Source organism: Leucopleurus acutus, assembly GCF_964270905.1.
Source record: "Leucopleurus acutus genome assembly, chromosome: 3".
Lineage (NCBI taxonomy): Eukaryota > Metazoa > Chordata > Mammalia > Artiodactyla > Delphinidae > Leucopleurus > Leucopleurus acutus.
This window is the reverse complement of record NC_139145.1, coordinates 19596791-19612437: the sequence shown is the minus strand read 5'-3', so window position 1 is coordinate 19612437 and position 15647 is coordinate 19596791. Positions and strand designations below refer to the sequence as shown.

At 54.3% G+C, this 15647-nt stretch overlaps 3 protein-coding genes across 3 annotated transcripts; 1 reads left to right on the top strand and 2 right to left on the bottom strand.

Moving 5' to 3' along the window:
- Positions 1 to 4388: 4388 nt before the first annotated feature.
- Positions 4389 to 6679, bottom strand: RAB24 (RAB24, member RAS oncogene family). Its single transcript, XM_082835387.1, has 8 exons — positions 6174 to 6679; positions 6022 to 6090; positions 5736 to 5814; positions 5559 to 5626; positions 5371 to 5470; positions 5097 to 5147; positions 4896 to 4958; positions 4389 to 4776 (listed from the first exon to the last, which is right to left on the bottom strand). The coding sequence occupies exons 1-8, from the start codon at positions 6288 to 6290 to the stop codon at positions 4712 to 4714; spliced, it is 612 nt and encodes a 203-aa protein (XP_082691513.1). The 5' UTR covers positions 6291 to 6679; the 3' UTR covers positions 4389 to 4711.
- A 113-nt stretch (positions 6680 to 6792) lies between these two features.
- PRELID1 (PRELI domain containing 1) lies at positions 6793 to 10157 on the top strand. Its single transcript, XM_082835332.1, has 5 exons — positions 6793 to 7042; positions 7615 to 7840; positions 9106 to 9219; positions 9333 to 9411; positions 9622 to 10157. Exons 1-5 carry the CDS (start codon positions 6951 to 6953, stop codon positions 9768 to 9770), a joined length of 660 nt encoding a protein of 219 aa, XP_082691458.1. The 5' UTR covers positions 6793 to 6950; the 3' UTR covers positions 9771 to 10157.
- Positions 10158 to 10788: 631 nt separating this feature from the next.
- Positions 10789 to 14897, bottom strand: MXD3 (MAX dimerization protein 3; the record flags this gene model as incomplete). Its single annotated transcript, XM_082835182.1, has 6 exons — positions 10789 to 10904; positions 10979 to 11162; positions 13527 to 13641; positions 13773 to 13802; positions 14458 to 14563; positions 14828 to 14897. 6 exons carry the CDS (start codon positions 14895 to 14897, stop codon positions 10789 to 10791), a joined length of 621 nt encoding a protein of 206 aa, XP_082691308.1.
- Between the last annotated feature and the right edge of the window lie 750 nt (positions 14898 to 15647).

Sequence of the window (15647 nt, the reverse complement as noted above, 5' to 3'; positions counted from 1 at the left end):
CTATTGAGGTTACTCCCATACTTCTAAGGAGGGAACAACTGTTGTTATAGAAGCATTTGCGCTTTATATAAAGATTTAAAAAAGAATTTGCTTTTATTTCCCAAAGTCTGTCTCTGGGGTTGAGACATTTGAACTCAGGCAGAGGCATGAGGCTGGGCAGGGCTGCCCTGAGTTTAGGGGCCTATTGCATCTCACTTAGACCTCGGACTCTCCTCTGTAAATTCCACCTGCCTAGTTCTCCCCTTTCATCCTGTCTCTCTTCCCACATCGTCAGAGAGGAAAAGCTCTTTGTTTTAGAGGAAGAGAAAACAAAGCATCTTATTTTCTTTTAAAAAAATTTTAAACCATGGAAAAGATATTTTTAAAGAAATCCACCCAGAACATTAAAGTTCATTATATTAAGTATTTATCATGTGTGAGAATAATAAGTATATAACTGCAGCTAGTAGGTCCCTTTCCCTATTCTCTTAGGTTGTATGAGTAGGATTTGCTTGGTGCCAGTCCTGTGCCCTTTTTTTCTCCTGTCATCTGTAGTTGTGATCAGAAAAAGATATCCGCACTGCGCTGTCAGAATCTCTTTCCACTGTGTTGTGTGTTAAATTACCGTAGCTCTTTGTTTCATGAAATAAACTGTGAATTTTGTTGGGGGGTGGGGTGTGCAGGCTATGTAAAATTTTTAAGTGGAGAAGTTTGATCCTGAAGGAGCTTCTCTTATGTAGGCTTTGGTAGGTAATTGACTTGACAGCCACTCTAGATATGTCTCACAGGACAGGAAGGAGTGAGGGAAAGGTGGGCCACTTTGTGGTTTTGTTTTAGTTTTTTCCATTCTCCCATTCACTGGAAAGCTTCCTTCCAGACCTGCGTAGGAAACAACTTCTGAAGCTGTTTATTTAAATGGATGGACAGCCAGCCTGGCTTTCATGAGGGCCATTGTAAGACTCTCTTAGGTTGATTGGAAATTAGATGTTCAACTCTCAGGCCCACTGATAGCATTTGATACTAGATTGTTAACATCATGAAAGCAGTCACTATACAATTAGAAGCAGAGTCGGAAGGACTTTTGGGAAGTGAGACTCTTGCATGACCCTTTGCGGGGGGTGACCTTGCCATCCTTAGGGGATTCTCCTGGAACCTATACTGAGACCTTTTCTCCAGGGGGTGTGACTTGGCAGTTAAAAGGAAATCTTTACTCTTAGAAACTCCTGATCTTTGTGTAGGATGCTATTTTGGCATTTGGCCAAGTGCTTGTAAATCAGGATCTCAATAGAGCGTCTGCCTTTAAGCCAGTTCCCCAGGAAGCCTTTCTGAGGGGGAAGCCATAGCTTCCATAGGTAGTTAGAGAACTAATACCTGTCCTGGCCCTGTTAAGTCAGAAAAAATTATGGAAACTGTTGAAATTTGAATTCAAAGCCTCATTTGCTTCTCTACTGGAGCAAACCCATTCTAATAGCAAAATAGTTGTCACTGCTACAAAAGCATCCAAGTTTTTAAATGTCTGCTTCCCCCTGAAGTTACTGAGTTTGAAGTGATTTAAATCACTGTGTCGATCCTCTTCTGAACAACTACCAAATCTACGTCTTTAGCATTGATGAAAATAATTATTCTATTCTTTACATCCTCCACCCCACACTACAGTCAGGGCATGAAGTGCATCAGCGATCCTTTTCCAGGCTTGGTAGCGTCTACTCACAGGAGCTGGACTCCCAGGTTGCCTCGTGAGAACAGAGTAGCAGGAAGGAAGGCTGGTCCTGGCAGCTTCCCCTGTGGAGAAGAATCAGGAGAGCACTAAATGTGGATGGATTTTTTTCCCCCCCCATCAGCTCCTATAAAGCAGGTTTTCTCCTAAGGCTTTTTTGGGGGACACTGTCATCCTCTTGGGGTCTGTCAGGAGGTCAGAGTAGCCCAGTGTCCTTACTTCTCTGAGATCATGGCAGGAAAGGAGCTGCCACAAGCCCCTTTTTCTGCTGAATAATGTTTGGGCTGTTCCATGTGTTAGACATTCCAGATCATTTAGAGCTGGGTAGCTGCTGCACGAGACTTTCCTTGGCTGTGGACAGTTAGCTCTCAGCTGAGCTTCCTAGAGTTAGTGCAGCAGGGCCAGAGGTTGCTGTAGTATAAATTGAAAAAAAGAATAGGTAATTGCTTTGTACACACACAAAAAATGCAATGATGGTGCTAATTTCCTGGTATAAATAAGCACTGCCAAGGGTTGAGGGACTGGTGACTTGAGAAACCCAGATTCCTGTTTGGGAAGAAGAGATCTTATGTAGTTTTCTTGAGGCTTTATTAGAGGAGGGGAAGGTAGAGCCTTGGTGAATCTTGCATCTGACCCTGAAATAGTCCAGTGCAGTCCAGAGGTGGAAGAGATGCTGTTTCCAGATGAGGGTGACCATTGAGTTTCTCAGGGCTGGTGTCACCTTGTCCATAGCCTCTGTCCACACTGCCTGAACAGGTTGGTAGAGAGCTCCAAGTGTGGGGTCTCCCTCAGCTACCTTCTGCCCCTCTCTACCTCTTCCACTCTCATGGGAGCACCTCTATTGCTTATGAAGATTAAGGGTAATATTTCTTAAGGAAGTGGAAAGAGTTTATTTTAATTAGAAATCCACAGCCTGGGGAGAAATGTTTCCTATCAACATAAGCAAAAATAGCACATGTTAAACTCATATGGTCCCTTTTCTAGAGCTACTTTCCCATGACTCTCAAAACATCAGGCTGTTGAGGGCTTCAGGTGTAACACCCTGGAAATCGAGCAAAGCTTTTTGGACAGGAGGTGAGCCTAGGGAGTTAGGAGCAGAAATGAGTGGTTCTGGTGCTTTAGACTTCCAGGGTAGGGGCAGAGAACAGGTGGTCTCTAGGTCTGAGGTGGGTGCTGCCTGTGTGTGCATGTAGGTGAGAGTGTTGAAGACGGGCGAGTGCAGCACACAGGAGCTCATGGAAGAGCAGCTAAGTCTTGGCAAAAAAACAAGCTGACAATAGAGATCTATCTTTATATTTTTAAGAAAGGGGCAGAGGGGGTGTCAGCTGAGGTCCATCACTTTTTTTGCCCCCCTTCACCCCAATAGATTGTCAGTGATAAGTGGAACTCTTAGTGAAAAAGAGGGGAGCCCTGTGCTAGGAGTCCCCATAAACATGTACTGTAATTCTTTGTATATAGAAAAAAATTACTGTAAAGTAAAGTTTAACTTTACTCTTATGGCCCTTGCCCTGTGTTTTGTTTTGTTGTCCGTGGGGAGATATAGCCTAACAGGAGGGAGGATGGGTTTGGGGTGAGAGCAGAAGCCAGCCCCTGAGGTAGTTCCCAGGGACACGGAACTGAGCCCTTCCTCCAAGCACCTCATGGGAGTGGTGTGGGTTTCCTCCCAGTAGCCACAGCTGTCAGAATGTCTTTCTGCTGCTTTTGTGAGTGGCTGGCATCAGTTTCAGTCCCTACACAGGAAGCCTCCATCACCCACGAAGGAAGGGTATTTTGAGGTTTTTAAAAAGGAAGTGGAACCAAAGCACTTTCTGAGTGTGAGTCTAGACATTTTGGCCAAGTTTTTAGTTTTTTAGAGCAGGTGCTGGGCACTGCAGAGGACTCAGCCTAGGCCTAAAATGGTAAAGTGAGGCAAAGGGGCTGAGCATCCCATAACAGAAAAGGCTGCCATATGCTTCCTTTTGGTTGAAGGGTTGGTCCTGTCTACAGTAACATCTGATTCTTCAGAAATATCTGGACGTCCAAGGCCCAAAAATACACTTTCAGGAACCCCTGGGAATCTGCTTCCCTTCTGACTTAGTCCTGAACTTTCTACCCCAGGGAAGAGTGTGGGAAGACAAGCATTTAGTCCTACAGTTACTTTTCACTCATGATCTTCAAGTCCTGAACTGGGTAGTGGTCATTTCATTTTACGGATGAGAAACACAGGCCAAGTTTAAGTCCCTTTTCTGAGTAGCTGAGTTGGATCCCAATCTGGATCCATAAAACCTTTCTAAGTCTTGCAGAACCTATGATTTTTCTGTTAAGCCACATTATAGGGTGTTGCTAGGAAGCTTAGGATCTGAGCCACAGGCATGACTCATGGACTTAGACATGACAGAGGTGCAGTAGAGCCAACCAGTCTGAGGTAGAAGTGCTTGATCCTTTGATCTCTGGATACTACTTCAGTGCCTTCCTTGCTCTTAGCACCAAGAAGGAAGTGTGAGCTTTGCACTGCCCCAACCCCAGCTTCTCGCCCTACCTTTTCCCCCACTAAGGAATAGGAAAGGGCCCTTCTGCTTCTCCATTATCTCAGCTGCAACCCTGGGGTGAAGCCAGTTGGTTTCCAAAGGAAAGTAAGAGCTAAGAGGAGCCTTGATATAGGAAACGAGGGCCGCCAGGTGGCCCCAGAAAGTACTAGGTATCTTGACACCCAATCCACACAGCAGGGAAAGGGGTTGAGTGAGATTCACAGTGCATTGATTTTATTTACAAATCAGAAGCCACTTAAATAATTTGTAGACACAAGTGCTGTCCAGGGCAGAAGCCTGGGGTCCAAATCAGCCCTTACCCTCCTTGTGCCCATCAGTTAGCCCAAATGCTGCCTCCGTTCCATGGGCCAGCACAGGCAGGTGCCACCTCTGCCGCCATGGGGACCCAGGGTAGCTCAGACGTGTGATCACCCAAGCCCAGACAAAAGCTAGGTCCAGCCTCTCTGGGGGAATTCCTTTAATTCCCCCAGGCCAGGTGAGTGGTGACTCAGTGATGACAACAGCTGTAGAAGTAGGGGTTTGCCTTCTGGCCCAGGTCCACGCCCTTGTCCTCTGTCAGAGAGAGAGGTGGCAGCTCAGCATCATTCTATTGGGGGATCAGGTAACTCATGAAGGGGGCCAGATGCTGTGGGCCTAGAGGAAGTCTCCACAGGAGCTAGGGAAGGACACACCTGTCATCACCTGGAAGGCGGCCACACTGACGTAATCCTCTGCTACTTTCTGGAAGAGCTCATCTGGCAGGAAAAAGGGTGATAGGTGAGGATCAAATGCCAGTGGCCCTGGGATCACCCAAGTAACCAGCCCTCTAGGCTTTTCTCTGTCTCCCTTGTTGCCCTTGCGTGTTCTGCTGTGAGGCCCAGGACAGCACTCACCCACACTCTGGCCTGTCTTGCTGGATGTTTCAAAGAGCTGAGCTTTGATATCTGTAAAGAGAAGTGTCTAAAGCCTCATACCTGAGAATTAGGTGGACACAAAGGGGAAGGCTAGCAGTACAGGGAATCTTCTGAACCCCACAGATTCAGGGAGGCCAGAGAAAGTCTTCCCATGGAGGATCTTGCCATGGTAGCCAAGGCAGTCCCTATTTTCTGTGACCCACCCAAGTAGCCACTTCCCTCCCCCAGCCCTAGGGAGCTAAGGAGCAGCTACTGTCTGCATAGTCCTGGACGTCGTGGAAGTCCACACGTCGGCGCCGCCTGTCCTCCTCCAGCAGGTCACTCTTGGTGCCACACAAGTAGATCTTACAGCCCTGGAGCAGAAGACAAGGTGAGGGTCACCCCCCTCGGACCACCAGATCCCCAGCCCGTCTCGTCTTTTGGTGAGGTCGGGCCACCTACCTCCTCTAGGTTGCGCAGTTCCTTCACCCAGAACTTTGCCCGTTCAAAGCTGCTGCTGTCCGTCAGGTCTTGGTGTGGGACACGCAGGAAACACAACCAAGGGTCAGAAGCTGTTCTGTAATGCCAGCCTGGCACCCTCCCCTTCTTGTTTGAGAAACAGGCCAAAACCATCCTTACCATAGCAAACGATGGCAGCCTTGGCGCCCCGATAGTAGATTCGGCTCATGGCCTCATAGCGCTCAGAGCCTGCTGTGTCCTGAAGGGCAGGGGGAGGCTCAGCCCTGGCCTGAGTTGCTGAGCTACTCCCCAAAACTGCAAACTAATGCCACGTTCTCCAGACCCCGTTTTTAAACTGTGGTCTAGAGAACAGAAATGGCCTGTGAGGCCACAAGTCAGCCAGTAATAGGCAGGACCTACGCCTCCTCAGGAATGGGTTTTCCCAGGACTTGCCCAGAGAACTTACCCAAATACCCAAAGTCACCGTCCGGTCTCCGACGGACATCACCTTGGCCACGAAGGCGGCCCCAATGGTCTGCAACCAAGGGGAAGCAATCAGGGCCTCGGATGCGGGTTAGCCCCCTCCCACCCGTGCTGGGCCGCGTCGGGCGCACTCACGTTCTGATAGGGCCCCACCAGGAAGCGATCGTGCACGTATCGCTCCACCAGGCTTGTCTTGCCCACGTACTCCTTGCCCAGCATCACCACCTTGACGTCCACACGCTGCCCGCTCATGCTCCCGGGGCTGCCTCACCCGCTTCAGGGTCCTGAGCGGGGGCGGGAGGCAAACCGGATCTCCACTACGAAAGGCAGCGCCCGAGCCTCAGTCCCCGACCCCAGCCGCCAATCTAAGGCTCCAGACGCCGCGACGATATTGAGCTACAGCAACGCCTCCGTCCGCCCCCGCTCTTCGGCCCCGGGTGCTGATCCTCCTTCTGAGAGCCCAGGACCCGGGGCGGCCTGGGAGCGTGCGGGGAAGCGCACTCAACGCCGGCGTCCGGGTCGCTAGCTCGCTCCGCTACTCGCTTGCCCGCCCGGCTTAGGGGCCGCTCCGGCACGGTTTCCCCACAGAGCCTGGGAAGGGTCCCTCCAACCTGGCTCCGGCCCGGAGCACCGTGACTCCCGCGTCGGGGGAGGAGGTAGAGGCTGGGGAGGCGGGGCCGCCCGGTCACGTGGGCAGGCGCCGGAAGAGGTGGGCAGTGCGCGGCTGCGCCGGAAGTGGCGCGCGGCCAGACAAATCCTCATGGCGGCGGTGGCGCCCCTTTGGGTGCGGCGCTGGAGTGACTGAGCTGCTAGCTTGGCGGCCGAGCGTCGAGCTCCAGCCCGGTCTCCGCGTGCCCCCCGGGCTCCGCACCCCTGATGTTGCGCGGGCACTGAGCCCGCCCGGCCTGGACAATGGTGAAGTATTTCCTGGGCCAGAGCGTGCTCCGGAGTTCCTGGGACCAAGTGTTCGCTGCCTTCTGGCAGCGGTACCCGAATCCCTATAGGTACGTGGCCCTGGAAAGAGCAACCCTCCCACCTCGCTGTTTGGAGATCGGAGTGTGGGGGCCGGGAAAGACTCGACCTCGAGTGGGGGGATCGCCGGAGCCGTGGCCACGTTTAGGACGAGAGGACCTATCGGGGAAGCGGCCAGGCTAGTACTGGAAGGAGGCTGGGTCTGGGCAGTAGTTTACTTGAGGCCCTAGTGAAAGGTTCTCTCATCTCAGGGTGGTGAGACAGGAAGAGGCGGCGGCACCGGAGCTGGGGAGGGATCTTGGGGTTGGAAATCCGGGCGCTTGTCTACTTCTCTGCCATGACGCTCTCCAGTGGTGCAATAAATCATGAGGTCCAGCCCTTTTGGAAGGCCTAGGAATCCAGGTCAGCGAGGAGGCGGGAGTTGGAATTTGCCCTGGGTTAGGCTCAAGGGACTCTAGTTCAGGTCTGAGCCACAACACAGATCACTCTGCAAGTTTGGGGAAAGTCATGGCCATTCTGGACCTGGAGGCTCCAGATGGGAACCCCAACAGGCAGTCTCTTAGGGCCAGGCTCCTGAGGGTCACCTTCACCCTGACACCTGCAGCAAACATGTCTTGACGGAAGACATAGTGCACCGGGAGGTGACCCCTGACCAGAAGCTCCTGTCCCGGCGACTCCTGACCAAGACGAACAGGATGCCCCGCTGGGCTGAGCGACTATTTCCTGCCAATGTTGCTCACTCAGTGTACATCCTGGAGGATTCTATTGTGGACCCACAGAACCAGACCATGACCACCTTCACCTGGAACATCAACCATGCGCGGCTGATGGTGAGACCCCTCCCTCTTGGTTCCCCCAGAACTAGAGAGCTCCAGGTACATGTGGCTAGGGAGCCATGAGGGAGCTTCTATGATCCAAGCAGATCTGAGGAGTGTTGGCGCTAGAGTACAAACTCAGATGATCTCTTCAGCTGGTCATCTTCTCTGGACCTGTGTTTTGACTCATTCATACAGTGGTGGAGGGGGTTACCTGTTTTACAGAGTCATTGTAAGTACTAAATGCAGAGCACTCACACTGTGCCTGGCATGTGTGCAGGTTGGGCCACAGGCATGATGCTGAGGGACGGAGGGAGGCAGTGGTTTTCAAACAGGAATCTGTCAAGCCATAAAGGGTACCTTGCATGTACCTTAGAGGGGGAGGATCTGGGCCCCTTGCACCAGTTTGACTAGAGTCTTTTATCTGTCTTATGTAGTGGATTTCTGCCTGAGATTTCAGGGGAAAAGGGTTGCATATACCTTTGCTTTAAAAAAAATAAAAAAGGCTTGAAAACCTGTGGTTTGGTTTAAGGAACATCCTACAGTATCTTCTCACCTGTGAGTACCCTAAAAGCTTCCAGAGAACTGTTATTTTCTTTCTCAGTTAATCTTCACAATAACACAGGGAGGTGGGTATTACTCTCTATTGTGCAAAGAGGAAAGTGAAGTCCAGAGAGGGGAAGTCACAGAGTGAGTAGGCAGCTTAATGCTCTGCCCCTGAGTTATCTGAGGGCCTCACAGCTGACTGCCCTGAGGGCACTACAACTGTGTTTTGTAAATTACAAAGAAAAGATCCAGCTCTAAGAAATGTCTTTCAGTCCAGCTGTGACAGGTGTCTTAAGTGTTTCTCTTGGAAGTGCAGGTCCACTTTCTCCTCTCTGATAATGAGCTGTGGTGGTTGCCGGATTTTTCTTTTTTTTTTGGATTGTCAGGAGCTCAAGGGCCAAAGTGGGTGGAAGCCAGGTTGAAAACACCACACATGTCTAGATGTAAAGGTACAAAACATCCAGGATGGAGCTGGAAGGCCCTCTGCTGATCTCAAGAGTCCATGTAGCTTTTCGTTTGAAGGGTCAGAAGAGAGGTTTTTAGAGAGCAAAATGACTTTTTTTCATCTTCTTACTCTCTTCCCAAAGTGCAGCTTGGGAATACAGTAAGGGAAAGGAATCGGTTTTCATTTTATTGCTTTCCCTAGTGAAAAGAGGCAGGGAATCAAATTTATGTGCAAGCTGGCAAAGTGAAGGACTCCCACACAATTGTGGTTGGCTTGACTGCCTGCACAGGTGGTAGAGGAACGATGTGTTTACCGTGTGAACTCTGATAACAGCGGCTGGACCGAAATCTGCCGGGAAGCCTGGGTCTCCTCTAGCTTGTTCGGTGTCTCCAGAGCTGTCCAGGTGAGCAGCGTTGTTGTGGTGCTGGGGCTCTGGGGCCCAGGGCATGTAACATAGAGTCCAGGCTGGGGTTCAGTGGGCAGCTCAGAATCCTTCCCCTTCTCATCTTTTGCCAGGAATTTGGTCTCGCCCGGTTCAAAAGCAACGTGACCAAGACTATGAAGGGTTTTGAATACATCTTGGCCAAGCTGCAAGGTGAGGGTTCTGCACACAGGCAGAGGCTGAGTCAAGTCCTAACTGCCCTGCCTGGGCTGGAGCCTGGAGCTGTCACCACCCTACTCTGAGCAACTCATCTGTACCCTGGGTATTTCCTTCAGGGCCTGGTGCACAGGAGATGAATGTCCTGGGAGGTGATTTAGGTGGGTCTTGGCATTCTTTGAAACCAGTCCCCACCCTTTGCTCCAGGTGAGGCCCCTCCCAAAACCCTTGTTGAAACAGCCAAGGAAGCCAAGGAGAAGGCCAAGGAAACGGCACTGGCAGCTACAGAGAAGGCCAAGGACCTTGCCAGCAAGGCAGCCACCAAGAAGCAGCAGCAGCAGCAGCAGTTTGTGTAGCCAGCCCAGGCCCTGGGGCCACAGCACAGCAGACCACTTGCTCCAGTCCCTGTGCTCTTTCCTCCTTGTACTTTATTATTAAAAGTCAGCTTCCAGCCCTGTCTACTGTCTGGGTGGTGGGCTGGGGGTGGGTGTGTTGTTTGGCCTCTCCAGCACACCAGGCTGTTACCCATGTCTGAGCTGGGCCTGCTTATTCCTGCATCAGGTGGCTGAAGATAGAGGTACAGTGACTTGCGCAGGGTCACGTCCAGGTGAAGTGGTCATAAACGCTAGACTGTAAGCTCCATGAGGGCAGGGACCTTTGTTTTATTTTCTGATGTGTCCCAAGTACCTGAAACAAAATCTTGCACATAACAGGCACTCAATAAATACTTGTTGAATTCAGTTGGCCCCAGCTCTGGAGTCAGAAAGCTTTGGTTCAAATCTTGACTCAACTGTTTCCTGGCTTTGGACCTCAGGCGGGTCACATCACTCAGCCTCAGTCCCACTGTGACAGACAGGGACTGAGGCCTCCGAGTTGTGAGGAGTAAAGGGGCACTGCCCGGTGTGGACAGCAGTGTTTATGGTGGCTATGGATCTCATTTCCTCTTTTCCAGTTTGTGGCTGGGAGTTCCCCCATTCTCACCAGGCAAGACCATGGACAGGAAGTTAAGAAAGAGGCTTTTAATGAAAATATAGTATGTGGAGGGCAAAGGCCAGGGGCCCTTGTTTAGGAAGGAACATGAGGACCCAAGAGGCTTCCTGCCCCTGTGGACAGCAGAGCCAAGTGCTACAAAAAACGCCTGGAAGGGTGGCCTGGGCCCAAGCTGCCTGCCCTGCAGGGCTCAGGGGGGCTCGGCGCCCCGTCCTAGGTGGGACTGCCAGCAGCCAGCAGCAAGGTACGGGGAGCACCTGTTCCCACACGGTCCTTTTAGTCCATTCCAGCAGTACTCTGAGCAGCCCTGGAGGCTTGGTGAGGGCTCCAGCCTGGCAGAGCAGAGGGTGGGCTGAGGGCAGAGGTCGCTCCAGGAGGTGAGGGTCATAGCCAGGTGCTGCTGCTGTGTGAGTAGCTGTGCTCCTGGCCCGCGCTGAAGCCCCGCAGCAGCTCAGCCTCGCCCCCGAACACCAGGCTCTCCACGTCCACCTCCAGCTCCTCTGCACGGGGAGCAGGCCAGTCAGGGGACCTGGGCCACTCAGCCCACTCGACCCCTCCTCTTGAGGGCACTTACCTTGGTCTGAGTCGGAGCGCTCAGAGGAGAGGCCTGAGGAGTCCAGGCTGTCTGCTCGCAGCCGCTCGCGCTCGCCCGCCCCGGCCAGCCCCCGGAGCTGCTCCAGCTGCTGCCGCAGGCTCTGCTGCTTGCTGCGCAGCTTCTCCTTGAGCCGCCGGGCCCGCTGCTCCTGCTCCTCCAGCTTCTGCAGATCCGAGGGAGCAAGGGGCTGGGGTCAGCTACCTGGGGTCTCGGGCCTCAGCCCAACGCCACTTAACGGCGAACCTTGGCCACGTGGTGACTGCTTGCTCCACACGGGCTCACTAGATCTGGGCCCCAGAGGGTCGCTCCCACATCCTACAGGAAGCTAGGCCCTCCTGCCCTTCTGTCCCATGTAAATGGCCCAGGAAGTCTGTCCAGATGGGTGGGGAAGGGAGGGCACCACAATCTCAAAGGCCCTCGGGGCCCAGTCAAGTGATGTGAATGAGTGGAGTGTCTGGTGTCAGGCAACAGGGACTGTGGGGGACTGGGGCACACCAGCGAGTGCATACTAAGGCTCAAGGCAGTGGCCCAGGCCAATTACTGCCACATGGAAACAGGCCCAGTGTTGCCAGATCGCCCAGTTTTTTAAAGAGAAGCAGGGAGATCACATTTTTTCATGTCAAATGTCCTTTTAAGTGCTGCCAACTAATTTAAATTTTTAGAAAACTACAGACCAAACAAAGGCTACCAGTTTGTAACTCCTCAAGACCCTCCCAGGAGTCCTAAGTCTTCAGCATTAGTCTCCTTCTGCTGCCCCCACGCAAGCTCTGCCAGCCCTGAGTTCCAGGGACTGGAGGACCAAGGGTTCTCCCATCAGGGTCCTCAATGGACGGAAGCCTGCATTCAGTCAGCAAGAAGGGGAGAATTGGGTGAGGGGGCATTTGGACTGGGAGTAGATGAATGAATAAGAGCTGCCCAGGCAAAGATAGGGGAGGAAGAAGCATCCAGGCAGAGAGAAAATGGGAAAAGCATGGAGAGTTCAGCTTTTTTGGTGCGGAATGGGGAAAGATGAGACCAGTGGCAAGGCCTGTGTTGTGAAGGGCCTTGAGTATCACAGGAAGAAAGAAACTGAAACTGTCCTTGTCAGGAGCCATGGAAGGTTTTCAGCAGGAGGCAGACCTGGACAGATCTATGTGGTACAAAGAACATTCTAGGGGGCTTCCCTGGTGGCGCAGTGGTTGAGAGTCCGCCTGCCGATGCAGGGGACACGGGTTCGTGCCCCAGTCCGGGAAGATCCCACATGCCACGGAGCGGCTGGGCCCTTGAGCCATGGCCACTGGGCCTGCACGTCCGGAGCCTGTGCTCCTCAACGGGAGAGGCCACTGCACGTCCGGAGCCTGTGCTCCTCAACGGGAGAGGCCACAGCAGTGAGAGGTCCGCGTACCGCAAAAAAAAAAAAGAACATTCTAGGGCAAGGTGGGGAGGGCAGCCAGGTGGAGGCAAAACAGGAAGCAGGGAGTCCAGGAGAGGGGTGATGGGGCTTCAAGGAAGGAGCAATCCCTAGGTCCTGCCCACGGGCCAGCCAGCACCCAAGGTCACACATCATCCCTCCAGGAACCAAATCAGCAACTCCATGTGAGAAACTGGAGCCGGCTATCTGGCCAGGGTGTTATTCAGCCACAATGAGGAGAATGCAGGCACCTTTGGGACAGTGCTGACAGTTTCCACACCACGATTTATTTGCTGCATGGCACCTCCATCTGTCTCTGCCACTGCCCCCTGTGCCCACAACAGGGCCTGGCAGAGCAGGTGCTCACTTGTTGAAGAAAAGAATGCAAGTCAGGAGACCTAGGCCTCGGTTCTGAATCTGCCTCTCATCAGCCGGCTCTGCCTCCATTTCTTCCTCTGTCAAAAGGGCCAGGAGAACAGGAAGAGGCCTCTATTGTTTCCAAGTCCCTTCTAATCCCCACTCTGTGGAGCTGCCTTGTGCTTGAGTCAGCACACCCCACTCCCATCCATCAGGGGGCGCTGAGCTCAGCCCGGGCAGCAGCAAGAGCCCTGGGAGGGTGGCTCACTGGCGTCCTCTTGGTACTTTCCCCCTCCTGGCCTCTGGAGCTGCCTCCCAAAGCAGCGTTGGGACACCCCCCGGCCCCTCACCCAACCGCCGAGAACAGGAGGCCTTCAAGGATGGGGGAGAGGAAGAGCAAGAAACAGCCCTCTCCAGTCCGAGGGACCCTTACACATGACCCCTCACAGAATGCCCCCCATACAGAGGAGGAAATGAAGTCCAGAGAGACTACATAACTCGCTCAGGGTCTCACAGTTGGGATCCAAGTAATAATTGCTGTAATAACAAGTGAACTTTTATTGGAGGAACTTGCTTAAAGCCTCAGAACAATCCTGAGTTATTTTCTGCTTTTCTTCCTACTTAACAAATTTGGAAACTAAAAGCACAGAGAACTGTCCAATGTCAGGCAGTTGGGCTATCACCTCAGACCTCTCTCCCCAGTTCCACCCAGCCCCTCCCTACTACCCCTTTCCAAGCATCCTGGCAAGCTGGCCCTGGGGCGCCAGAGTAGCTTCTTACCTGGATGTGCATCCTGGCCCTGCGCAGAAGGCTCAGTGTGGTGTATCGGGCACAGTCAGCCCCCAGGGGCATCTGCTGCTTCAGCTGCTCCAGGCACCGCTTCAGCTGGGCCCTCCTGTGGGGGAAGGGGTCTAGAGGGCAGTGCCAGCCCAGGCTTGCTGGCCAGATGAGGGACGGCAGGGGAGGGAAGGCCAGAGGGAGGCAGTTCCTGGGGCCTGGTGCTATCAGGGCAGGGTTGGGACTCACCTGCGCTTCTCCAGCTCGTTGTGCACAGACCTGCCAATGCCAGGGAGGATGGGGTGAGGGGGTGTCAGCTACTGCCCACACCTTCAGTCCCAGGGCTCCCAGGGCCTCAAAATTCACTACAGATGTGTATCCCAAACTAGCCCACTGTGGGGACCTTGTGCTGGCCTCAGGCACCTGAGTCCCAGGCAGAGGCAGAGACAGGAGGCCTGCCCAGGTGACTGTGGGGTCCAAAGGAGGCCCCTTAGCAGCAATCAGGAAGGGCTTCCTGAACAGGTGACATGTGAGCTGAGCCCAGCAACACAAGTTGCCCAAAATGGGTAGTGGGGGGAGAGGCATTCAAATTGGGGGGAACAGTGTGCAAAGGGTTGAGAGTAGGAGAGAAAAGGAGAAAGCCTGTGGGGGAAAGCGAGTGGTTTGATATGTGGTGTATTAGGAGTGTGAGTGGAAGCAGGACCCAGAACTATTCACCGTTCCAAACACATCAGGGGTCCTCGAGAAATAGTCCTTGAACGAAGAGTGTGTGTTTGGGGGATGGGGAAACGGCAGGAGGTGTCTGAATGCCTTCAGAGCAGGGTACCTGGCCCAGAAGATGCGAGCAATAAGGAGGAAGGTGGCAGTGGAGGGGTCCGATGAAGGACGGCGTCCATCCCCCCCCCCATTCCCCGCTGCCCCAGGCCCTCCTCACCGCCCACTGTCCAGCGCGCCAGGAGCTTGGGGAGACCGCTTCCTCCTCCTGTGGACTGGGCCCGGACTTCGGTGTGGGCACAGGGACGCATAGCCATGCTCTGCCTCTGCGAGAGACAGCCCCCGCCCACGTCAGGCTGGGGCTAGTTCCAGCGGGATCCCCTGGCACGGCACGGTCAGGGAGGGGCTTTTGGCTACAGGGCCATTTCCCCACCCCCTCCAGCCCCACTGCCCGCGGACCCCTAAATTGAGGGCGGGGGTGCCCCAGGACTACTGCCCTAAGGCCATGCATCCAAGTTGGGAGCCAAGTCCAGCCCAGGCCAGTGTCAGCGAGGTCGCCGCCTGGAGTCCGACCAAGGGTTCTTCCTCACCTCTCTCGCGGCGCTCCAGGAACTCCGCCGCCTGCAGCAAGACCTGGATGTTGCTGGCCACGGGTTCCATGTCGGCGACAGCTGGCTGCGGGCGGGCCTAGGATGCTGGCCGGAGCAGCGGCTGCACCACTTTTGTTACAATGTAACTGACACGGTGCAACAAACACAGACGCCCGGCCCGCCCCCGGAACGCCCCGCCCCGGGACAGCCCAGCTCTTGGCCCCGCCCCTGGAGCGCGCCCGGGAACCGCAGCCCACCCTCCGCGAGCCCGCCCGCCCCCTAGGACTCCCGTAGGGCTTCTATGGGCGCCGGATCCAGGCCCGGCCCTTGGGCGAACTCCCGGGCTGGGGGTGGGGGTGGGGTTGTGCTGCGTCTTGCCGCTTCGCTCAGCGACCCAGCGCCGGTTACTTGGCTTTTCTGGGCCTCAGTCTCCAGCCCCGTGCTGGTGGCAAGAGGCCCGCACACTGAGTGGTGCTCTGGGGGCCAGTGGTCCCGGGGAGGCCCCTGGCTCCGCCGCTGCACGTGGGCGCCACGGAGGTGGGGCCGGCGGGCACCCTCGCCCATTTGCTCTTTGCCTCTTGAGGCTCGCGGACGTCACCTTGGGGGCGGGGCAGGGGGCCTCTCAGGCACTATTGGCTGCGTGCGGCTCCGCCCTCTCCCGCTGCTGGTCAACACGTTCGGGCGGGAAAAGGAGCAGGTTTCAAATTTGAAAACCCTGGCTATGGGGGCGGGGTTGAGCGGGGAACAGGGCCCAGTGCGCAAGCGCCGGGGGAGGGGGCGCGGACCTGGCTCCTGCGCTCCAGGGTCTGTGCCCTTGCCT

Coding starts and splice junctions, on each gene's coding strand:
- RAB24 (XM_082835387.1), bottom strand. CDS start 6,290: ATGAGCGGGCAGCGTGTGGACGTCAAGGTGGTGATGCTGGGCAAGGAG. Junction 5,815..6,021: donor CGGTGACTTTGGGTATTTGG/GTAAGTTCTCTG, acceptor CCTGCCCTTCAG/GACACAGCAGGCTCTGAGCG. Junction 5,627..5,735: donor GGCTGCCATCGTTTGCTATG/GTAAGGATGGTT, acceptor TCCCACACCAAG/ACCTGACGGACAGCAGCAGC.
- PRELID1 (XM_082835332.1), top strand. CDS start 6,951: ATGGTGAAGTATTTCCTGGGCCAGAGCGTGCTCCGGAGTTCCTGGGAC. Junction 7,841..9,105: donor TCAACCATGCGCGGCTGATG/GTGAGACCCCTC, acceptor CTGCCTGCACAG/GTGGTAGAGGAACGATGTGT. Junction 9,412..9,621: donor CATCTTGGCCAAGCTGCAAG/GTGAGGGTTCTG, acceptor CCTTTGCTCCAG/GTGAGGCCCCTCCCAAAACC.